At 38.6% G+C, this 25,242-nt stretch overlaps 1 protein-coding gene across 1 annotated transcript; it reads left to right on the forward strand.

Moving 5' to 3' along the window:
- The first annotated feature begins 59 nt into the window (after positions 1-59).
- On the forward strand, positions 60-24,012 carry LOC119778578 (monocarboxylate transporter 2-like). Its single transcript, XM_038277893.1, has 5 exons — positions 60-213; positions 2,204-2,424; positions 10,650-10,793; positions 13,513-14,319; positions 21,057-24,012. The coding sequence occupies exons 2-5, from the start codon at positions 2,208-2,210 to the stop codon at positions 21,332-21,334; spliced, it is 1,446 nt and encodes a 481-aa protein (XP_038133821.1). The 5' UTR covers positions 60-213; positions 2,204-2,207; the 3' UTR covers positions 21,335-24,012.
- Positions 24,013-25,242: the final 1,230 nt, after the last annotated feature.

Raw genomic sequence — 25,242 nt, forward strand, 5'->3', positions numbered from 1 at the left:
TTTATTTTTTTTAGTTGCATGTGAGAAAGGACATATTTAAAAGGGACTGTGTGCCATAGATCTATGACAAACGGATAATGGCAGGAGGAGATCTGGAAAGAAAAAACGATGCAACATGTGACCCAGGCGTCCATTGATCAAGGCTGCTGTTCAAACCTCGCTGCTTCTTTCTTCCTGGCTCTCAGTCTCCAAACGCGCTGGCTGTAAGATCAGGTAAGATATTTGCTGTGGGAGCCGATCCACGCGTCGTTTTCAGGGTTTCTATTTTTAACCCACGCCGGGACACGAGCCCCACGCCGCGTGTTTCTGAAGAAGCTACAAAGCTGTTGAAAGTTGAGCGATCGGCTCACAGCTGCTAGTCTATCTGGGAATAAAACACACTCTCCCATAGAAGTAGCTTTAAACTTAGTAGTAGTTTAGTATTTGGCGTAAAGATGACGTAATAACCGACGTTTATGTTTGGCTGCGAACAAAAGGAGGGAATGGAGACGTTTTCAGCTTTTACATCGGCGCTGATAATAGTTCATGCGGCGCGTCGACCCTATTGTGTTATGTTACTTTTGATGAGAAAATCAAAGTAGGACCCTATATAAAAAGTAAGTTTCTACAGTGATCCCATCCTAAGTAAAAACCAAGCGCAGTGGTTAGGCTTCATAATTCACCAAATTAGTAAATAGAGTCTACCCTTGTTTAATTAAATTGGAAAGAAATGCAGCTGTTTGTAAATGCCCGGTAAGTACGGAAGAGGATTAGGGCCACTTGGGAAAAAAAATAAAATAAAGTTGACTGATTTTTTTTACATTTTATTTCAGTTTAATATGGGGAAAAACTCAGAATGTTGACTTTATTCTCAGAATTCTGACTCAGAATGTTGACTTTAATTTCAGAATTCAGTAATTTTTTCTCAGAATTCTGACTTCAATTTCAGAATTTTGGATCTTAATGTAGATGGGTTTAATATGGGGAAAAAGTCAAAATTTTGACTTTTTTCTCAGAATTCTGACTTTAATCTAAGAATTCTGACTTTATTCTCAGAATTCTGACTTCAATCTCAGAGTTTTGTATCTTAATGTAGATGGGCACCATGAAGGAAGAAATGTGGGAGCACTCAGCTTCACTTACAAAGATGTGAGTGGTTTGGGAGGGCCATTAACACATTGGTGGAATATGAAAGAATTAGGCGACTTTTTACGTGCCCAAAGGGTCCCTGGTGATGCTACTTCATTAAGGAGGAGCAGAAGGTCATTAAAACAAGAGAGCTAGTCTCTAAAACAGACATGGCTACAGCTTAACATCTTTGTTTGCTGTCAGAATTCTGACTTTTTTTCTCACATATTAAAATAAACTTTTAAAATCAAAATTTTTCTTTTTTCAGTGGCCCTAATCCTCTTCCGTATATTAGGAAACATATATTTGATTGATTTTTATTTGTCAAACAAAAAGGCCTTTTACAAGATAAAGGTAAAAGGCACAACTCAAAACATTAAAAAAAGAAGGATCATATTTATAACTCCAGTTACATGGGCAGATTAAATTTTAAATGTACATACTGCATTTTTTTATGTTACAGAATATTGTGCTGAAGCTCAGCCTATAAATGGTAAGATGTCTTTCTTTCAACTTTACCAATCAGTTACATCACAGGGGCTAACAGGTTAAGTTCTAAAACCAAATATCCCCAGCATTGGAAATCTGACAGAGCATATTTTAATTTATCATCTCAAATAGAACTGGGAAGGATAATACATGGACTTTTACTCAAACAGATGGGTTGAGTGTCCGTAGCTCCAACCAGAGAAGCAGTCAAAATATCCATAGTAACTGGAGGAGCTGCAGAGATCCACAGCTCATGTGGGAGGACCTTTGAACAAGATAACTATAGGCCACGCCTTCAACAGCCTCTGGAATGGCAAGAGGAAATCAATGTCCTCCTCAAAGCCTGCTAGAAGCCGCGTTGGTGCTAGGTCATATCTAAAATGCATCTTTTCTATTGAAAATCAGCAACGTTGGTGCTTACTTGCAAAATTTATTATTTCGATAAACATGTTATTTTCCATTAAAATTCTCAAAATGACCAAACATTTGGTTGTTTAGGTCCACAACATCCCAGTGTCCTATTATGGGGAAATTTCTTGACCTGTTTAGCTCTTGATAACAAATGTTCTTTCTTTGTCAACTAATTGACTTTTTCCACTCTGCACAGAACGATGCCGGCCGCACTTGCAGATGTTTTGAGTCCCAAACCTCTGGATGGGGGTTGGGGCTGGATGGTGGTGATTGGTGCCCATATCTCTATTGGATTTGCATATTCGACTCCCAAAGCCTTGTCCATTTTCTTCAAGGATATCCAAGAAGACCTGGGTGCCAGTTACAGTGAAATAGCATGGATTTCCTCCATCATGCTGGCTGTGATGTATGCAGGCGGTGAGTTCTTACTATATTTACTTGTTAAATAGTAAAATAATCAGCTATCAGGATCTTCTCCTGTCATTCAACAAGTTGAATGAACCTAATAACATAACCTGTGTTATATTTATTACTTTGTCTATGTAGGTTTATTTTCACTGAGGTGAGATAGGGCTATAGGTTTTGAAGTTGACAGTTTAGCAAAGTTATATTAAGCATACAACTATAATGCTGCTGATTGATGATGTTTGATTGGTAAGTATGCAGAGGTTTATGCAAAATATATATTTTTAAGAGATATGATGTAAACTATGATGTCTAAAAAATGTTATGTTTATCAGTAAAGCAACATTATCTTGTACAAACAACGGTCAATATAATGGTGCAAAAGTACGCTTATTATCAGGTTACATTCACTTATAGAGCCGCATCGTCTGCAAACTATAAATGCAATTAACATAAGCAAGATGCTTCACAGGTTCTGTAGAAACACTTTTAATTGAGTTTCTTTTTAAAAAGCAAAATAGTTTTATTTGGTTAAAGTCAATATTTTGTGGACTAACCAGGTTTTTCTTTATTACCTGTAAGTGATACTGTAGCATTTATTAAAACGGATACAACAATCAGTCTAATAACCATAAAAAATCCAATAATCCCATAATATATCAAACCAGTCTTAAGGGTCAATTATTTGCCTTTTGTTTAGGATTAGGCTAGTTTTTAAAAATTAAGAGTTCATTCCTATACTTTCTTAGGAATGTCATTTTTAAAGGAGCAACAGAAAATGTATACCTAAACTGAAAGGTAAACAGAAAACCGCTTGAGTCTGTTGACCAATAATCAGGAACAATGTTTACTATGAAAACATATATGTCTACTTACTACTGATTCATTGAAAGTCAATAAATTTAAATCTAAATTCAAACTGCAGACAATTTTTCAGTGTTTTGGTTGGTATTATTAAAACAATTCTCCAGTTACTCTAATGAAATATAATTGCTAACCAGAAAAACAACAAGTTATTACACTCGTGGACACAAGTTGTCGGTTCCCCTCGTTCAATGAAAGAAAAACCTAAAATATTCACAGAAATAACTTGAATTTGATAAAATTAATTCTAAATAAAAAAAAAAATTAAAATGAACAAATGAAAGTAGACATTGCTTTTCAAACAGGATTCAACAAAGGGATTTTAAAACTGAATTTTCTTGAAACAGGCCTGGAGAAAAAACTGAATAAAATCCCTTTATTGTCCAAAAATGGGGAAATTCTAGAGTAACAGACCAAAGGGACATGTTAAGTCAATGTGTGTCCACTAATTAGAATATGTCTATAATCTTGTAATCAGTCAGGGGGCCATTCAGGGAGAAAAGGAATGTACATCCAATACACAGTTGACTTCTGATTCTATTTATAAAGTCAACGGTATGGATGTTCTGATGTGGTTTTATGACCAAAACATTTAAAAATACCCTGAAATTTTACTGCAAATCCTTTTTTTATGCACAGTCTTATCCGTGCAAAGAGAGCAACCGCTGTTTGGTTGTACAGTCAACTCAGTCCAACAGACGCATAATGGATAAATTGGCTTCACATGAGTGGCTGCACTCACTGACACGGTTTTAGGCAGCCTAATAGGAGTGTTGCCACTGTGCATTAGTCACCTGACCCAAATTTAAAGCTCATTAGGAATAAGCTTTTTTTTCTCATTTATCTAAGTCAACATCTATAATCATGGATTTGATAATAGGTTTGCAGCTTCGTAAACATTAATCCGTTGCATGAATGCATCATGTGTGAAGGCAACAGGAGCAATTCTGCTATTGATGGTTTCTGGTTATTCATAGACATAATCATAGCTTATGTCTGAAATTTAGTCGAGAATAACCATGCTATCACTACATCTTCTGTCAGATATTTATTAGGAATTTTTGGATTTAAAAAAAACTTTTTATAGCTGATACTGGGATTTTCTTAGTTTTTTCAAATAATGTTCTATAGACTTTATTGTCCAAATGGGAAATCGTTTACCACTGAGCTCCCACCACCAGCAGGAAGTGAAAATACAGTGAAAGAAATCTGAAAAATTGTCAGATCTTTACCTTCCTGGCTAATATTTTGGGATGTTGTTTTAATATTTCCAAATAATCTCTTCCCCATCAGGATGTGATCCATTCAATAAATTAATCACCTGTCTACAGCAAAACACTCATATTCAGTGATTACTGATGCAATGGTTCATTGTTGTGGTCTACAATTAGCTATTAAAGTATGATTTTAAATAATACATTAATTTAAATGCCCTCCAGCAATATATAAATAAACACACACGCGCACACACACACACACACACATATATGTATATATATATATATATATATATATATATATATATATATATATATATATATATATATATATATATATATATATATATATATATATATATATATATATATATGACACTAACAATGTGTGTGTACATGCATTGCATTGTTAGTGTCAATGTTGTCAGTGTTGTCGACTTTAAGAATAAGCATCATTATTAGCAGAAAACATCATGGTTGATTCTGCTCTCCATATACTAACATTAGGCGTGTTCTTTGGCCAGCAAACTTCCCTCTTCTCATTGTTTATCCCTCTAAGGGTCATGTCCCCAACCATGCATTTTTGAATGCATCTTCAAAATTTAATATGGCCTTTTATTTTCCTTGTACACTAATCCCTTGTCCTTTATAAAAATGCCCTTTCAACCCCTGTTGATACAGGCCTCGTTGAACTGTGAATAATGCCACAAGATCTTTAGCATTTGTTCTGCTCTTGATCGGCACATATTGCTTCAAAATGAACATTTCCATGGTGTTTGCATATAATTGTTTGAGCGGAGCTGAATGGTACCTTCAGGAAGCAGGAATTTGGCTGTAATAATTCTCTTCTTAATTTTCTCCAACACACTGTGTTTGAGGTATAAAAAGCATCTACATGTTTGTCCGCATTTAAGTCAAAATGTAATCTCAGAGCCCACATTATCTGGGCTTACTAAAACCATTCAAAGGCCCAGTAATCTAAGTCTATCTAAAATTATGATGTGAAAGTACAAGACATTTTCAACAAACTCTCTTATTACTGACAAGTATAAATAATCTTGGAAACACACCTAAAGTGAGAAACAATGAATCTGCTATAATGTCAGTCAGTATCTGGTTTCAGGTGTCGGTTGCTTAGACCGTTGTAGCCAGTCCTCCTTCATATTCTCTATGACGTCCAATCCAGATGTGTGTTAAAAGGCCCGTTTTGAGGGATAGGTAACCATGCCTACCAGCTGGTTCCTCCATTCATCAACCAAGGCACATTTTTCAGAGGACCAATTTTATAGTCTGGCATTTTTGAAGCATACATTAAGAGTTTGCAGTCTCAGGGAAGGTTTGCATTTAAGTAGCTCTGTGTACTTTTCTAGGATGGTCTGTTAGTTTCAGAAACATGGAGCATCCCTTCTTTCCTGTGTGTAGACATTATGGTGGAATGTAGTGTCACTGGCCATAGGCTTAGTGGTTTTCAGCCCACATACATCCAATGGTCCACATTTTAGCGTGGGTTTCCGTCTCCTCTGCACCGCTTCTCCTCCAAGCTCCTCCCACAAATTCCTCCCCAACAGCATTCCTCCCCTGCTGTAGACATCGTCGTAAAAATACATACACACACAAAATAAATCTCAACATAGACACACAGAAGGCGTACAGCATTTTCTGTCACACTTATCCCAAGCGGGTTGCGAGGGGTGCTGGTGCTTATGTCCAGCTGTCTACGGGCGAGAGGCGAGGTACACCCTGGACAGGTCGCCAGTTCATCGCAGGGCAACATGGAGACAAACAACAATTCATGCACAAACTCACACCTAAGGAGAATTTAGAGAAGCCAATTAACCTGACAGTCATGTTTCTGGACTGTGGGAGGAAGCCAGAGTACCCAGAGAGAACCAACGCTTGCTCAGGGGGAACATGCAAACTCCATGCAGAAAGACTCCGGGCCAGGAATCGAATCCAGAACCTTCTTGCTGCAAGGCAGCAGTGCTACCCACTGCGTCATTACTCTGCACATTTCTCTCTTTTTCGGTCTTTGTTTGTCATTGGAGCGGGGTGAGGGTTGCGCTTCAAAACCTGTTGTAGTAGCGTGTCTGTTCAACCGTCTGAGCCATATAGAACTCAACTGCTGTTCTTTAACCCTTGTGAAGGTCTAGCCTGCCATGAAAACACTTTGTCATGTCAGACACTAGACTTATTGGCAGTATGAGGCCGCAGATTTGAAGGCACCATATACGTCCCGCTGACAGGACGGGACGCCACAGTTCATAAGTAAACATGGAAACATCGAATGGCCAATAAGGTAGATGTCTCTTTTTTTTATTTATGTAATAAAGTAAATATGACTCTGACTCTACAGGCCAGCCAGACCCACCAAACTTCCTGTCTATCCTACCAGGATAGGACTCAAAACATTTACATCTGATTTGACTGTTTTAGAGATATCTGTTATGGGTATGACTAACTTAACGTTAATTAAAGTGAAGCCTTCATATGAGCTCAATGATGGTTGCTCTCACGGTTACTGAAAAGCAGGGTATGTAATCTACCTGTGCTCAGCTCTAGGAGGCCTAAGCAGTGAAATATACCTCTCTGCTGTGGCTCAGGCACAGGACTTTATCATATTGTCCTTGGCAAGGCTTCAGCAATGTCACCCAGTGGAGGAGAGAGACAGTGGGATATATCAGAGGAAGGTTCAGCTCACTGGGGTCTAACACCAGGTCCCCATGGGAGAGACATGACAGCCTCTTCAGAAAACCTCTGACTCAAGGAGTCTGAATGATAAACCTATAATGGAAATGGAAATGGTTGCAGAAAGAGAGGTGGTCTGTTGGGACCTGGCTGCACTGAGAATGATGAGCTATCTTTGACCCCTGCTGCCACCTCCTTAGTGGTAAAAAACACAGCAGAGATATTTTTCATGTACAGTAAATAGAGTTGGGATTAAGTCTTTAAACCTTACAAAGCGAGAACTTTCTGTTCTGTCTTTATTTGCCTACATGCATATAAACAGGACTATTTTTGAAGCTCATTATTAGCCTTATTTTGCCTTCGGTTAAGCAGACAAACTGTTGCACTAAAGTCTTTAATTATGAACAAGATTTCAATTTGTATGGCTGTATTCAGCTTGGACTCTGTTTTGTTTCCAACAACTAAGTGCAGCGGTGCTGGAGGTCAGTACTTTTTGATGTTGAAATTAAATAAATACCCCAAAAAAGCTTTCATTAAGCAAACACTGGCTCTGATCCAGCAGTAGAACTGATTTAACCTTTTTAAACTGAACCTAACTTCTCACAATGGTTTGTGTGACCACATTTTAATTTATTGAAAAACAAAATCTGAAATGTTGAGATGCATCCACGGCAACCATACAGTCAGTGTTAAAGGTATAGTGAAAGGTTTTGTGAATTTTTGAAAAGACTCGCCCTCTCCACTTAAAAAAAATGCACATACACAACCCTGTATCCACTCCTATGATTTAATGGCTATTAAACGAGTGCGAGAGCGTGCATCAGCCCATTTCTCATAAAGAAGGTGCTTGGATGAAATAAGACAGTTACTCGGATGGATCTCATCTCCCCCATATTTATTTATAAAAGATTTCCCTGCAAATAAGACTACTTGTACATATAAAAATATGACATGCTTGTTTGTGTGTGTGTGTGTGTGCTGCAGTGGAAATTTGGAAATGTTTGTGGGGTAAATAATGATCTGTGGCCAACTACTAACGATGAAACTTAAAAAATAAATAAACGTATCTCATCCGGAAAGTTACAATATGGAGGTAGATAAATTTTAATAGCAGTGATGTGAAATGAATTTCTTCAAAAAGCACGCCAAACTTAACCTGTCGAGTAGAACATTTTCTCTTCCTCTTATACACTTCATTGGAGCTTTTTCTCTTATGACCCTCGGCCACTGTCAAAGGTTCGATGACTGAAACCGTAGCTCACCACAAATATCCACCTGAAAGTGCACATGCGCAGAAAAAGATAGTTCAGTTTATTTCTATAGCGCCAATTCACAACACAATTCATCTCAAGGCACTTTACAGTTCAGCAGATCATGCAGTCAAATTGATTCAAAGTTTTCTATCTTAGAAAAACCAGTTGATTGCATCGACTCATTGACTCGAATGCAATCGCTCACACTAAGCATGCTTGTAGCGACAGGAAGAAACCTCCAGCAGATCTAGGATCAGTGATAGCTTACGGAACAAGCACGTAGGACGGCCTTATATAAACATATCACCAGAATGATTGACAATTATGAGGACCACTTATTTACATGATCTACCTGGAAAAAGAACATCCTTCACTATACCTTTAAAGGTTTTAAACCAAACTGTAGGATTGTCTTCTGGAGGCATTCAACCTTGTTGCATTAAATAGAGAATACAATAATGATCATCATGGATAAATGTAGCAACCAATAATGGAGTCTATCATGATGCAATGAAATATGTTGGACATGGCCCTGTCGTTGACACAATGCTCCAGTGAGATGAACGTATTTTCAAACAGCTTATCCTCACCATAGAAGGTGGTTGACGGACTAATGGTGCAATATCACTTTTTTAGGCAGGGTTAAATGATGGGGAGCCTGACGGCACATAAAAGACCGTTAAGTTGCTGATTGATCTCTAAACAAAGTGCTACACATTATCAGCCATCTAACGAGTCTCTGGACTGTTTCTGGATACATGTTTAAAGGTTTTCCATTACTTTGTGGTGAAGTTTTTTCTCCTATGATTTAGGTACATAAACATACTAACACCTCTTTTTTTTCCAGAAATGATCCATAGTTTTTTTTGGAGTCCATGTGTTAATTTAGTGGCAACATTAGGTTGTTTGAAGGAGTAAAGTTAGAATAGATGAAGTGACAAGAAATGGCAGACGAGGCTACTTGGTCATTCTAAAGGGAATGATGTTCTGACATTAATGCTTTCCACAAACAGAGATGTAGCCCATTGGTAGCAGCATTACAACCCCATTTTTTTAAAATCTGGCCATAATAAATCGGAGTTTCAAAGAAAGCCATTGTTAAAAGAAAGCCATAAGAAAGTTGTTTGCTCAAGCCATTAAAACAAGGTTCTTTAGGGCTACATATGCAACAATAACCTACACACAAAACGAAAATAAGAATGCAATATTTTACACACAACTCAGGGATGTATTAAAATGAAAGTTGCGAGGACATGTAAAGTGTACTAAAACATGCCGAAATACAGTTAAATATAAATCCATTCAATTTTATTTAACTCAGGGAGGATAAACCTGATTTTCTTTAAAAGATTTAGAAAGTTTATGGTTTAAACCAGACGAATGAAAAGGATTTGGATTCATTTAAACATGCGTATCCCATCAAGACTTCACAGCGCTGCAAAAGTCCACCTCCCAACAGACATAGAGAGACAACTTAAACATCTACCAAAACCTGCAATGGGACTGGGCTGCAGCTTTAATTTCAGTAATAAATTTTTTTTTTGCTATATATATTTTTCAAACCAATCAAATATTTCAGCTCAGAAGAATTAAGCAATTTCTTATTCATTGTAAAATGTAAATGTTTGTACAGTGTTGGCTTAACTGCTGTACTTATAGTGTTGCTCTTTCAGCAAATTGCAAGTTTTAAAGTTTGTTTTTCATTTAACAGTTTTTTATTATTACTAGAAGAGATGACCACAAATTAATATTAATCAGATTAAATGTGATTAATCACAATTAATCTGATTCATTGTTTCAGCCTAACATTGTAATAATTTTTACATGCCTACATGTTTTGGGGTGTCTTGGGTTCTTGAACTACTGTAAATTCGATTCTGAATTTTTTGGCTTGAGGACTTGAAAACTGATGTTTGCTGATTTTCTTCCTTTCAATTTGACTGAATTTAAACTGTTTTCAAAAGAAGAATGGGTCAAGATCTTTAAATATCTTGCTGAGCAACGCTGGTAGAGATACGCCCCAAAAGACTTACATATGTGGTCTATTTATTTCGTTCACAATACTTGACCTGTCAAGAAAATATTACAATAAGTCACTTTAAAGTAAGAGGCTTTAATGTGGAAAAAAAAAAGAAAAAAAGTGAAATTTGAAGGGGGATAAAGCTCAATAAGTCACTGCATTAACAGACTAGCCTGATCTCTGTTTTCTTTTCTCCAGGACCGGTGAGCAGTTTGTTGGTCAGACGCTTTGGAAGCCGGCCAGTGGTCATGATGGGTGGACTGATGTGTGGGGTTTCTATGGTAACAGCCTCGTTCGGGAGCTCCATTGTTTACCTCTACCTTTGCATCGGCATCATTGGAGGTATATATTTGGTTACGTTTTTTTTTTTTCTTGTGAAACTGTGCTGCCTGTAAAGTTTTGGATAAGATTTATTTAACTGAATGAAATCCTAATTTGAAATCTAGAACCGCTTATCCCGTTTGCAGTTTTACTAAGTGTTCCTATTCTCCATGGATCGAATGCTTGGGGGCAGAGGAAGTTGCATTCTATTTGGCTTTGCTAAGAAGCACTGATTTGGCCTCTGTGCTGCGTGTCCTGGGCTTTGGGTGTCTGCCTCGGCTCCTGAGGTGCAGTTAGAGCAGGGAGAGAGCCAGCGCCATGACAGTAATTAAGACAGAACTATCTCTGATCCCAGAGAGCATAGGGTTTAATCGTCCTCCATCGCTTCCCTGCAGTCTCCAATCACGGCCGTCGCATGGGGGTCCTCCGCCACCCTATGAGGCTCATTACTCCGCCAAAGGCTCCTATGAAGCATTAATAGTCCCAGCAAGTGGCTAAGCTGTGTCCTGTGCCCATGGGCTTGTGTCGGCACTTCTCCCATGTGTCCTTTTATACTGACTTGCATGGTATCATTCAGCCTCTCCTAGCAGGGAAACTAGCATGTTTACACAAAATAAGCATATGTTAGTAACAGCTAAAAGAAAAGATTTTTTACAACCTTATTTCAGATTCTTTTCAAATCTTCCTCCATCTAAATTTTCTTATTTCCCACTAATATTAAACAAATACAATCAAGTCTACTGAGAGTCTGCTGACAGCGTTTACAATGTCTTAGATGAGGAATGTAAACGCATAGTCACATTAACTACACCGAAGTGAGATCTTTTATTTATGAATTATTCCTACTTACGATGAAAAAAAAAAGTTTCAAAGAAGCTTAACAAGCTAATAAAGAAGGCTTGCTCTGTTCTCATGTGATTATTTTACAAAGAGTTCTTCATAAAAATCACATGGAGAACAATACTGAAAACCACGAGCATCTGCTTCATCAGATAAATTAAGTATTTTAACATTGAACTGAAAAAAGAAAAGAGTAAAAAAAAATGTTATCATCTTTACTTGCACTACCAGATGTGGACTGGGATAAAATCTGTACAATATGATGGTTCTGTATGACTTAATTTGCACAAAAATTCAAAACAAAAATACATTTTCTAATATTTTTCCTCAAGAAAACAACCATTGTTCTTCCTGCTTTTGAAAAAAATGCAACAACAAAAAAATAACTTTAGTAGTTTTGAATGGGTAATTAAAAAAAAAAAAGCTTTATTTTGATGATGATACATAGACAACCCAGGAAAGTTGTTTTAGTAGTTATTTAATACTCAACATGCTTGTTGCAAAGAATGATGCGACCTCTTTACTTTTGAGCTCCATTGTAAATTAAGTAAATCTTGTGCTTTTAGTCTTATTATAGCTAATTTAGCCTTTTTTATAAGAGAAGAAAATGTTTGCAGTGCAGAAGCATTCTTTAAGCCAGCTGACAGGCAGTGCTAATCACCAGTCGTTCCTGTTCTTTCTCAGACATCTCTTCAAAAGGACTTTAAATTGTAGAAATGCTATGACTGAACATTTTAGAATTTCTGAAGCCATACTGTTTTAAAATGTTTTTATATATGTTTTATATATATATATGTTTTTATGCCAGTAACTGATCAATGTCTATTTGATGCATAATAGGGATTACCAATATGAATATTAAAACATGATCTACATTATAAGTCCATAATATTAATAAACAATAAAAATAGGGATTGCGTAAATGGTTTCATTAGGCTTTTATGCTAAAAATTTGAATTCCAAGTTCAACAGTGCAGTATGTATATAGATATATATATATATCTATATACATACTTGCATACATACATGCTTAGGGCTCTTATTTTGTAGGCTTGAAGGAAGATGTATCTCTGGTTATCTGATTTAGTGACTAACCAAAATACAGCAGGTAAAAAGTCTGATATTATTATTATTGGCTTGGAATTTGACATAAATATGAGATTAATGCTCAGACAGCTGATAAAAAAAAAAAACCCAATAATTTTGTTATCTTATTTAAATGCAAAGACAAACACATCTGTATAAGAGCTGTTTTCTTTCTCTGGTTAGTGGTTAAAATGCATCCCAGCTTTATCTTTGCTGTTTTTTTCCTTTGTGAAGTCAGACTGCTCTTTTCAACAGACAAACCACAGACTAAATATTGCTGCAGAATTTTCCCATCTATTCATTAAAACGTGTAGCTTTTTCCATACGAGATAAAAGATTGTCGACTGGGCTAAAGCAGGGGGAGGAAAAATAATGAGTTTTAGCAGAGTGTAGAACTACAATTTAACAAACTTACCTATGAACTTAGAACGGAGCAGTAAATTGACATTGGAAAGAGAAAATATAGCCCTGCAACCATGTAGCTGTAGCTCTTCATCTTCTTTAAATTAAGGTGCTATTAAATTAATATGTTCAGAGTAGAAGGCAGGAGAGTAAATGTATTACCTCGGCTACCTAATTTATTTCTACTTAAATGGAGAAATTATTTCTGAAAAAATTCCAGCATTCTGTAATGAGATTTTAGATGGCAAAAGTAAAATGAGATGAAACCTAAATGAACACGGAGCACAATCATTTCTGATTTAATTTAGGAAGGGCCCTCTGGAGTTTAGCCTCAGCACAGTTTTCCTTCTTGAGCATTTTAAATGTGACTCTCTTTTATATATTTTTTTTCCCATGCTCTTTCTGAATGCAGGCTGGGGACTCTGCTTTAACCTGAACGCATCTCTCACCATCATCAGTAAATATTTCCTCACCAAGCGACCATTGGCCAACGGACTTGCCATGGCTGGCAGTCCGGTGTTCCTCTGTTTCCTGGCCCCTCTTAACCAGTTTCTGTTAAGACATTTTGGCTGGAGAGGAAGCCTGCTTATCCTCGGTGGAATGATGTTAAACTGTTGTGTTGCGGGGGCCTTGATGAGACCTGTACCTCAGCCCCCTCACCCAGGATCTATGGCACCGCCAATGGAAGTGGAACAGACAAACATCACAAAGTCAAAAGGAAGCTGTATGAAGACAGCTAAGACGTTTGTAGATCTGTCTTTCTTCAAAGATCAGGGCTTTATCATCTACCTCATTGGAAATGTGATGTTCATCTTTGGCGCCTATGCGCCCATCGTGTTCCTGTCAGCATATGCAATTAAGCAAGGTGTGGAGGAGTACTCAGCAGCCTATCTGCTCTCTATCATGGGCTTTGTTGATATGTTTGTTCGGCCTGGCACCGGATTGGTAGCCAACAGCAAGTGGATCAGGCCGAGAATCCAGTACCTCTTTAGCTTCGCTATGATCTTCAACGGCACCATTCATCTGCTTTGCCCTCTGATGACGACCTACCCCCTGCTGGTGGCCTATGCCGTGTTCTTTGGCGTGGGATTCGGGATGGTGTTTGCCCTAATATTCGAATGTCTCATGGACCTGATGGGAAACCAGCGCTTCCCAAGCGCCGTGGGACTGGTGACCATTATCGAATGCTTCCCCATGTTACTGGGACCCCCCGCTGCAGGTATTGTTCCTTTAAAATTATTTATCCGTACACAGACATGACACATGAATACTTCTCTGAATACATGCTGAAAAACATTTTCCCAGGTGTACAAATCTCACTTTTTTATCTCTAAAGTTACACAACTAGATTTGCTCTCGGATGACTGCAGTAAATATTGCAACACCACAGACCAAAGAGCGAGTCAACAATGTAAACTCTGATACATTCACGTAGGTGTGTGCAAATTTGCAAACAAGCTACCTCCAGTATGCACCACATTGACTATGTAATCATGTTTATCTCGTCTTTTTAAGCCTGATTGATGATTTTTTTATTACAGTAAAAAGGGGCATGGAATATCACTAATATGGTGTTCAGTTTGCATAAAATGCCCCTTTCAAGGCTCCAGCATAACATGATTTTGTTTTGTCAGGGTCTCTACATTAGTCTTTGTGTCACCAAACATAAACCTTTTTCAGTTAAATTGGAGCCACTTTTTCTAATACCCAATAAGAAGAAGAACAAGAGAAAAAGGAAATTATTACCATTATACCCATCAGGTTTATGTTTTCCTGACAAGCCAATTAAGTGAACCTAGAAATTATTAGATGACATCATCTTTGATAAAACAACCATTCTTTGCTAATTGATGGGAACAATGTGTTAGAAAATATAAAAACAAAATATGATGTTTTTTGGCCTCCACGGATATTAGGCAAGTTATAGTTAAAGGTAAAGTGGAGGATGTTCTTTTTCCAGGTGGATCATCAAAATAAGTGGTCCTCCTAATTGTCAATCATTCTGGTGATATTTTTACATAAGGCTGTCCTACGTGCTCGTCCCCATTTTCCCTTACTGGTGGTGAGTCTGACATAGTGGAAAAATTGCAAATCTTCTTTTCGAAAGTAAGCTTGTATGAGCAATGCAAACAGTAACTTTTAGACAGAGCGTGCAGGGGGAGAAATGGGCTGGTGCATGCTTTTGCACGCGTTTAATAAGCATTCTCTCTCGGGAGCATGTAGAGGGCTTTTGTATGCATGTGTATTTTTTTTTCTTAAAGTGGAGAGGGCGGGTCTTTTCAAAAATTGCAAATATCCTCCGCTATACCTCTTAGTTTATAGTGTAAATTAAGGGTTAGGGTTAGTGGAGTGTTGGGGAATGTTGGCCCAGTGGTTAGAGCAGTGCGCTTGTGCTCTGAAAAGGTTACAAGTCCCCGGTTCGATCCCCACAGCCTGCACTCTGGCTCCCTGAGCAAGACCCTTAACCCTACACTGCTCCCCAGGTGCCGTACCGTGCAAGTCCACTTTTCCCAAAGGGGATGGGTCAAGTGCATTTTTTTTACTACTTGGATTTTATCTTTGATTTTTTGCTTAAAATAAATTATTTATTTACGATTCATTTCAAAGGTAAGAGAGAAAAGGTTCAATTCAGATGTTGCTTGTTTTATGATACATCCAAGGTATTTACTGTATTGTATTTAAAGACCAGTTCCTAATATTTGTAGTTTGATGCAAATATTCATTGTGTACACACTTTTTACCTTTGCAGAAGTTCCCTTTTACTCTTACACTGTTATATTACAAGCATTGCCTTGAAGTACTCTCAGGCATACATATTGTGATTGTTAGGTTAGCCAGGCTGCCGCAGATCCCATGCTACTCTGCCCAGACGCTCTGTCTGCACTAATGAAGCTTGACTCATTCTGCCATGCTAAATCCTTGAGGTTATGAAGGGAGGTTCCACTCAGACACAAGCGTTGGACCGGCCCTGAACTTTTTCTGATAGTTAATACTTCCGGTCTTATTAAGAAATAACATCAACTTGGATTTCTCTGAAAACAAGGACTTTTTTTTTTTTTCAAGCCAGTTTTTTAGGTTTTCAGCTCTGGTGTGATATCTGCTTGGGGTGTTGTAAGTTCTCACCTGCAAAGAAAATATTTGTATCATCTGGAAACTAAACAAACTTAAATATTTTGTTTATGTGGAGAGGAAGAAAAAATAGAGACCCCACAATCAATATCCAAGCTCACTGTCAACCATTTCATGGTACTTGAAAAGCTCCTCATCGACTCTAGAGCCACCTCCACTACACCATAATGCTCTCATTTCCTGATTAATATATTGTAAAAGATTCTATAAAATGCTCCCCCCCCACCCCCCCCCACCCCCCCCCCACCCACCCCCTTTTCAACAAACAAACCAATTTGCAAACTTAATTTTTAATCTATGGAGCTGCTGACTTCCTCTACTTTACTAGAAGTGCCAAAACTGTGCATCTGTGTGATTCAAATCTACACTCACCGGCCACTTTATTAGGTACCCCATGCTAGTAACGGGTTGGACCCCCTTTTGCCTTCAGAACTGCCTCAATTCTCGCGGCATAGATTCAACAAGGTGCTGGAAGCATTCCTCAGCGAGTTTGGTCCATATTGACATGATGGCATCACACAGTTGCCGCAGATTTGTCGGCTGCACATCCATGATGCGAATCTCCCGTTCCACCACATCCCAAAGATGCTCTATTGGATTGAGATCTGGTGACTGTGGAGGCCATTTAAAGGCACACTATGCAACATTTTTCAGTTAATTAATGTGTTCCATAACGTTATGGATGATTAAATGAGTCATTTCAGGTTGAACAAAGGTATTCTCGGCCGCCCTGGTGGTCTGTGGGGGAAAAACCGCACTTGCAATTGCAGGAGCACCGACCCACAGGCTCAAAAGTCTTGCGAGAGTCGGTCTTGCTATACGGCGAGAACTGCTACACGCCCCCAGTTAAAAGCATGCTCGTTGCTAGCACAGTGGCGATCTTTGTGCAGCGCTGCTTTCACACCGGACACAGCAAAAGCAGCAAAATCGCGTCTGCTGCTTCATTTTTACTGCTTGTACCAGTTCTGACGCGCGGCTGAAGCAGCTTTGCTGCTCTGGTGCGCGGTGCAAAAGTGTGTCTGACGCGCGTTGGGCGGAGCGTCACTATCCTTTCTCTGCCTTGCAGCTATATTTGCTGTGATCAGTGGGAATAAAGTAGTTTTAATATGTTTTTAAGTGAGAAAATACACCTGGAAACTTCATCAGTGCAGTCAGTTCATTCAGATTATTATCCTGCCTTCCAATATTTTTTCTGCCGCTCAGACCCCCACATAGCAGCGGTGCGCCGACAGTAGGAAGCCCTTCATCAGCAGCCTCTGGCTGGGTCGCCTCCGCGCGGTTCACGGCGGCAGCTGGTACCGGTAGGTGTTTTTCATCTAAATAATCCAAACTGCAGGCAGCAGGATAATAAAAGCGAACATATTCTACCGGCAGATTTCTGCATTTTAAGTTAATTTAGGAGTCAATAAACTGTTTAAGAGGAGTGATAATAGCGCTCTGATCATCAGCGCTGTGTCTCTCTCCCTGCCAGCTCCCAGATCAGCTACTCTGATTGGTTGACACGGCGCGTCGAGCAGCAAAAATAAAAATTTTCCATCTCGAGCAGCTGCGTGTTTGCGGCGCGTCACACGCGTCAGATGCTTAAACGCGCCCGACGTGCTGCTTCAGCTGCTCAGACGCGCTGCGCCTGCTGCTCAAAACGCGGTTCTAGCTTTATGACATGGTGCATTATCCTGCTGAAAGTAGCCATCAGAAGTTGGGTACATTGTGGTCATAAAGGGATGGACATGGTCAGCAACAATACTCAGGTAGGCTGTGGCGTTGCAACGATGCTCAATTGGTACCACGGGGCCCAAAGAGTGCCAAGAAAATATTCCCCACACCATGACACCACCACCACCAGCCTGAACCGTTGATACAAGGCAGGATGGATCCATGCTTTCATGTTGTAGACGCCAAATTCTGACCCTACCAATCCGAATGTCGCAGCAGAAATCGAGACTCATCAGACCAGGCAACGTTTTTCCAATCTTCTATTGTCCAATTTCGATGAGCTTGTGCAAATTGTAGCCTCAGTTTCCTGTTCTTAGCTGAAAGGAGTGGCACCCGGTGTGGTTTTCTGCTGCTGTAGCCCATCTGCCTCAAAGTTCGACATACTGTGCGTTCAGAGATGCTCTTCTGCCCACCTTGGTTGTAACGGGTGGTAATTTGAGTCACTGTTGCCCTTCTATCAGCTCGAATCAGTCTGGCCATTCTCCTCTGACCTCTGGCATCAAAAAGGCATTTTCGCCCACAGAACTGCCGCTCACTGGATGTTTTTTCTTTTTCGGACCATTCTCTGTAAACCCTAGAGATGGTTGTGCGTGAAAATCCCAGTAGATCGGCAGTTTCTGAAATACTCAGATCAGCCCTTCTGGCACCAACAATCATGCCACGTTCAAAGTCACTCAAATCACCTTTCTTCCCCATACTGATGCTCGGTTTGAACTGCAGGAGATTGTCTTGACCATGTCTATATGCCTAAATGCACTGAGTTGCCGCCATGTGATTGGCTGCTTAGAAATTAAGTGTTAACGAGCAGTTGGACAGGTGTACCTAATAAAGTGGCCGGTGAGTGTATACTGACTTTAAAACGTAGCTTCGGTTAACAAGGAGTTTCTGTGGAGGTAATGAAATAGGCCTATAATTTAATGAATTGGTGTCTTTCTACAGCTTTGTATAACAATATGATTTTTGAATTTTTCAATTTTATTTGGAAATGAACCCATTTGGTAAGAGGGAACAGATATGAGTCAATGGTCTAACAACTGAATCGATAGCACTTTTTACATGTAATAACAGTCAGTTTTTTCTTTTTACATTTGTTAACATCTATGATTTCTATCTTTCCTGATAGCCATTTTTAAGTGTCAATCCTCCTTTATTTAGAAGTGTTTTAATGTAATGAATTCAATAAATGACTTTGTGATGGCTAAAACCTTACAGACACTTAATCTCTTCAAATCTGTCTTTAACGGAAGTGAAAAGTTTTAGCCCCCCCCAGTTGTGTCTGGAGCCACCCTGTCTCATTTAATGGGGTAAAAAGTGCCTCCTCGCTTGTGTCACATTCCCATCCAGAGGGCACAATCATTATGTATACCGTACCTGCTTGCTGCTGCTCCTCCAAACCTTCAGGTCAAGCCAATTAGGAGGAAGTGAGGTGAGTGAGGGTAATTAGCCTTTTGCGTTGGATGTTTAATGATGCTCAGTTCAAACTCTTGTCATTAAAGTCCTGTACCTGGGCCATAATTAGGCTGTGAAGGCACTAAAAAAGAAGGGGGTGACTATGCCAGATGGACATAATTACTGCTTAGCCAATCAAGGACTGTCTTAATGAGGGTGTTGGTCATCTGAGTACAGGCACCAGATGAGTGTTATCAATCAGATAAGGCATTGAGAGGCTTAGAATAACAGCCAGAATGAAAAGTGACCCTTCAGAGTGCATGCACATACATAAACATTATGAAGATCCTCATCGGTTGGAAAAGTTAAAAATTGTTGAACTTATAAAAAATCATCAAAGGCTCATTTTTAATGGACTTTACACCCTAAAATAAAGTTGTTAAGGTGATGTTATGTAAAGTGGTGAGTAATAAAAATGTTTTCGGCATGTATGAAAAGCTGCATTGAAAGTTTAAAAAGTTTATGTAAAAAAGTAAAAGTTCAGTTGTTAGGTATCTTCTCTTTAGTGTGATCTCATAAAACTTTCAATGTTTTGTTTCCAGATTTTATTTTTTTCTCCAGAGCTTATTAGTTTTTATTTTTTCTCTTTTCCTAAAAGTATTACAAAAAAGCAAGGCAAGTTTATTATATATTGCATTTCAGCAGTATGACTATTCAAAGTGCTGTGCATGATATGATAAGATAAAGAAAAGCACACATCAATGGCATAAAGACGCTTGTAGGATGGATGGTGGACATGCATATAGATAAATAGGATAGTAAAGAATAAAAACCTACCGAACTACTCTTGGAAAAGAGTTTTTCATATTTAGGAAGTCAGATAACTGACCTATATGAGTACAAAATCCCAATTGGAGTATTTAGGTTTTCAGCTGTTCAAAGGAAGGACTTTAGCACTAGAAGAGCAGTGACCCAATACTGGATCAGATATTGGATGAATGACGTTGATCTAGCATTCTGGTTAAGGTATTTAAAAAAAAATTTTTATGAATACACACAGCAATGCAGTCAGCATGATCAGCAGCGAGTTTCAGGGAGCTTACATTTTAAAACGTCTCTTTGCAATGCACTTTACATGGAAGTGCTTTAATTACCATTTTAACAGGTTTCAACAGGTCAAACTTAATGGCTCCTCTCACATGGCCGGTATACAGTTCATTTATTTAACAGTAGTATTGTAGTGGTAATGGGTAATAGCTGATATGCTCTGCCAAGGTATCAGATTATATAGGAAAATACTGGATCAGTGCCTCTCTATGCTGCTCGACCACAGATGGTGATATAGAGAAAATCACTGTGTTATGCGTTTGTGGGAGAAGGTGATCTGGGCATTTCCTTCAGGCCCTTAACACCCGGAGGCTTAAATCTGATTTGAAGAACATTTTTCTTCCTTATGCAGACCTGAAGTCAGTGTTTATGACTTGAATTGCCTTCACTAGTGATCCGTTTTTGAAGCAGCCATCCAAAGTGCTTTCCAATAAATCTCAAGTCAGAAAGAGAGCAGTGGCCCTCTGTTAGTCTCAAAGCAGGTCCTCTCTCACTATCCTCACTTGTTCTTTTTTACACACTCATATAAGAACAAGGTTATCCAAGTCAGGTTCTGTTCGACTTCCAAATTACTAGCTGTTAAAATGTTGTTTTTTTACTTTTTTTTTTGTTCTCTAGGGTTACTGGTGGACATCTTCGGTGACTACAAGTACCTTTTCTTAATGTGTGGAGGTGTAATCACGGCGGGGGGAGTTTTTCTCTTCATCATGAACGTCTACAACTACAACAGGTTAGACAAAGCAAAGAGAGGGAACAGCTCAGAGCAGAACCAGAACAATACGGAGCAGAACCAAAACACCATTGAGAACCAGGAGCAGGAGAGCAGCTCAGAGGCTCAGAGGGAACTGATGGATGTGGCCCAATCAGATCCAGCCGGCCAGGAAGAAACCAGTTAAACCATTTACTGACTGATGTATTACTGCATAATATGATGAAAATGGAAAGCTTTTATTTCAGCTTTGGACCAGAGAAGTGGATCTGGATTTAAAAAAAGATGCTTCAAACCCCTTAAAATGAATCCAATATTTTTCATCTCAGCACCCTGCTAACGGAACTGATGATGACCCAGTTTCTGTTTCTGGGTGATCCCAGGAAATTTTCATTCAAAATGTCCTGTTTTATTTAAGAGTTCATGACACAATGCTGTGATTTAGCAGAGAAACAGGCCCACAGCCTCAATAATCCCCAACATACCGGTACCTAACAATGGGCATGAATTGCTTTTCTAGTCATGTCGTATTTCTACTGTTGTGACAAATTCAAAGACCCTTTAAAGGAATAATACATTTTGAAATAAAGCATCAGTCAATTATTCTAAAATAATTGGTAGAAGCATTGGCAATAATTATGCCATTGGATTTTGTTAAACTGTTATTTGAGCCCCCCACCCCTTTAAATGAAGGGCTTGATTTATCTATATCTATAAAACATGGATTTATTTTATTTTTACACATATTTCTGAACGGTTTTCACATCCTTTGACTGAGAATGTCGTTACCTCAACACCACGGCCATAGTTTAAAAGTGAATAGATGACGTGTGATAATCTAATAATTGAATAACTTCTCAGGTATTGTTTAACTTTAAATTTCAGGGCTTATTCTGTCTGTGATATAAAAACATACTTTTTACACTGTTACACAAGAGCCTTAATGGTGAGGCCGTCAGAATACTTGCATTTGAGAAATGTCATTAAGCATTTGACTTTTAAGAAAACTAGCTAAATCTACATGAATTAGAGAATTGCAGAATTTCACCTTTTAAAGTATCCTTTCAAATTCACTTAATAGGTCATATACTACAGGATATTACAAAAAACATATTTAGAACTGTGAAATGAACTGCTGAGATTAAATATAAAAGAGGAGTTTCTAATAAACTCTTTTTTTTTCTTACTATGTGGGCATGTAAATATAAGCTTGATTAATATAGTCTACGACCATACTAATCACTAACACTGTTTTTTAAACTTGACATGTCCTCTATATGGTGTTCAAGAAGAATAAGAAAAGCTCAAATGCTGATTTTACCTCAGTAATATTATGGTCCTGACAGGCTTCCCAGGATGGAGGTGTCACTCCTCTACAGTCTGACGCATAGCGTCCATGTTGTGTTTATGGGCGCGTAGGAAATTCCTCCTATTTTTATATTATCTGTTGGTGAAACTCAGGTTTGGACCAAAGCAGATTGAGCCAAACTATTAGTGTGGTTCAATTATTTATTTGATCAGAGACTGTGTACAGATTTGAAGTAGAGATCGACCTATGCCGTTTTTTTTTTTTTTTTTTTTGTTTTTTTGTGGTTAATGTAGATACTGATTATTTTGACATCAGTCTAACTCTGTGGCTGGCAATGTCGGCCCTCGAGTTCCACTGCAGCTTTTGCATTCATCCCTGCTCAAAAACAGCTAAAACAAAAGGCTGTTTCCTACAGGGCATGTCGGGAAGTTCAGCAGATGCCTGGTCATTAAACATGTATTTGTGTTAGGTGCAAAAGTTGCAGGACAGTGGCTGTTGAGAGCCGACGAACCCCAATATGTGCTGCTGAATGTTTGGACCAATTCTTGAAGCCAATACTGCTCTTTCTGGCAAACACACTAAAGAATTAGAAAATACTACAGATTTCCATTGATGCTTGATTTCAACAAAATATTGTTACATTTATCTGTAATTGTAAGGTTGTCCCGTTTGCTTGTGGCCAGCTTGATATACAGCAGGATAAATTTGACATGATTGGAGCATAAAGGAAGGCTTTAGATACCTCAGATATAGTTTTCCGATTCATTAGATGGTAGCAAGATAATATGCTTTTTTCAAAACTGTGCCTAGCATTATTTAACGCCTATATATATATATAATATATATATATATTATATTTTTTTTCTTGAGTATTTCTCCTTTGTTATTTACATTTTACAAGTGTTTCTTTTTGTTTATTGATAAAATACATCAGTTTTGTGTTTCCTAACATATGAAGATAGACATGAGTCGCTTAACCAGGTTAAAAATGTTCTTTATGCTAACTGATAACTTTGCAGCCTATTTGTTCTGAGTGAATATTTGCAGATTCCAACTTCAAAAACATGGATATCATAATAGGATTTCTCAATCAAAATGATTGGTTATATGAATAAAAATAACCAGTTCATCCATTCATCTATTAGAGCTTAGAGCTTTAAAGATAGTTAACACCAATTTACCATTTCATTATGACCAACTTATGAAGAGGCACAAACAGTCGGAGACAGGGAAGAATTGATTGGATGTTCTGGAGGCCCGCAGGGATGCCGTATTTTTATCAGTAGAAAGTTGTTGGAGATATTTCTCTCATCACTGCACCCTCGGTAGCTGGTGATGGGATTTCAGATTTAAACTATAATATGCAATGTCTTGCTGGTTTGGGTTTGTGTGGAATGATGTCTGAGTTTTCATTGATTACAGTACAGCGTCCTAAAAAGTAGTCTTTTACGTTTTATTGCAACTTTTTAGTGTCATATTTTAATTCACAAAGACATTTTCAATGTTGTATGACTGATGCAATGTTCAACTCAATAAATCTGTTATTTAAAGTTCTGCACTCGATGCCATTTCTGTTTTGTAAACCCATCTTTCACAAGTCGAGTCAAGATTTCTCCCTCCTTACTTCTTATAGCATGAGGGATGTATGAAAGCAAGTTTTACGCTCTCCGCATTTAGCCCGGCGCATCAAATGACACGGGGACACATGAGAAATGCCATCAAATCAAGATCTAGCATGTGAGCTTCTCGGCGTCGGCAAACTCCGTCCAATTTTTCACGACAATTAGAAGAGCGGGGAACAAGTTTGGAAATGTCAGCAGCTTAAGGGTGTGAGCGCCTAATGAAGCGAGGCCCCCACGTTCCAGGCGACTGCTCAGAGCTGCGTGCAGCCTCATACACATCAGCAAATCATTGGGCCAATAAATTAGACCAGCAGTGGCAAACATACACAACTTCTCTCCCTCCCCCATCTATTTCCTGTCCTTTTGTCGCGTACCACACAAGGTCTTTGGACATGACAAGGTGGAAAGGTCCCCCTGAGACAGAGCTGCGGACGCTGTGGCTGGGGGTCTGTTTGTCATTATTATATTCCATCTCACCTCCTGTTTCTCCTCTGGCCCGCTGACCCTGCTCTACCAGCACAAGCTTTGTTTCAGTGGAACTTCTGTGACTGTTGTCCTCTTTGCTTAGTTGTAAAAAAGAAACAACTTCTGTATCTCCAGAGGGTCTGAAAGCAGATCAGGTCAAAAATTGAGAGCAGCTGAAACATCAACTGTTGGGAATAACACACTGTAATATTACTTAATATGGTGTTACACTGTAGAAATGTCACTGTGGTAGTGAGGGAACGCTCTGCTAACAGCAAGTAACTATACATTCCTTAACTGGATTACTTTGCCAGAAAGCGAAGCCGTCGAAGGACCACATCAGACAGGTCAGGAAGAGAGGTGGTGGTGAAGCTGTAAAACAATATTTGAAGGACTAAGAACGGAGAAATACTCCAATTCAAGGGAGTAAATGCAACATTTTTTAGGGGTGCACTCCACAAATCAGGCGGGTGTTGAAAGACTGCCATAAAAAGTTGCTGTTACTTTTAAAAAAAAATTTTAACAAGCTTTATGGAGCATACAGCAGTGCTGGGCAATTAAACACTGATATCAGTTTCATCAGGGAGTAGAAAAGGACAGAAGAGATAATAAAGGTAAGCTTCAATATTCGGTAACAACCAGGCTATGTGGGGCCAACTATTTTTATAGCTTATTTTTTTTAAACATTTATGAAAAAAG

This window comes from Cyprinodon tularosa, unplaced genomic scaffold, assembly GCF_016077235.1.
Source record: "Cyprinodon tularosa strain WSP-4 unplaced genomic scaffold, ASM1607723v1 ctg135, whole genome shotgun sequence".
NCBI lineage: Eukaryota > Metazoa > Chordata > Actinopteri > Cyprinodontiformes > Cyprinodontidae > Cyprinodon > Cyprinodon tularosa.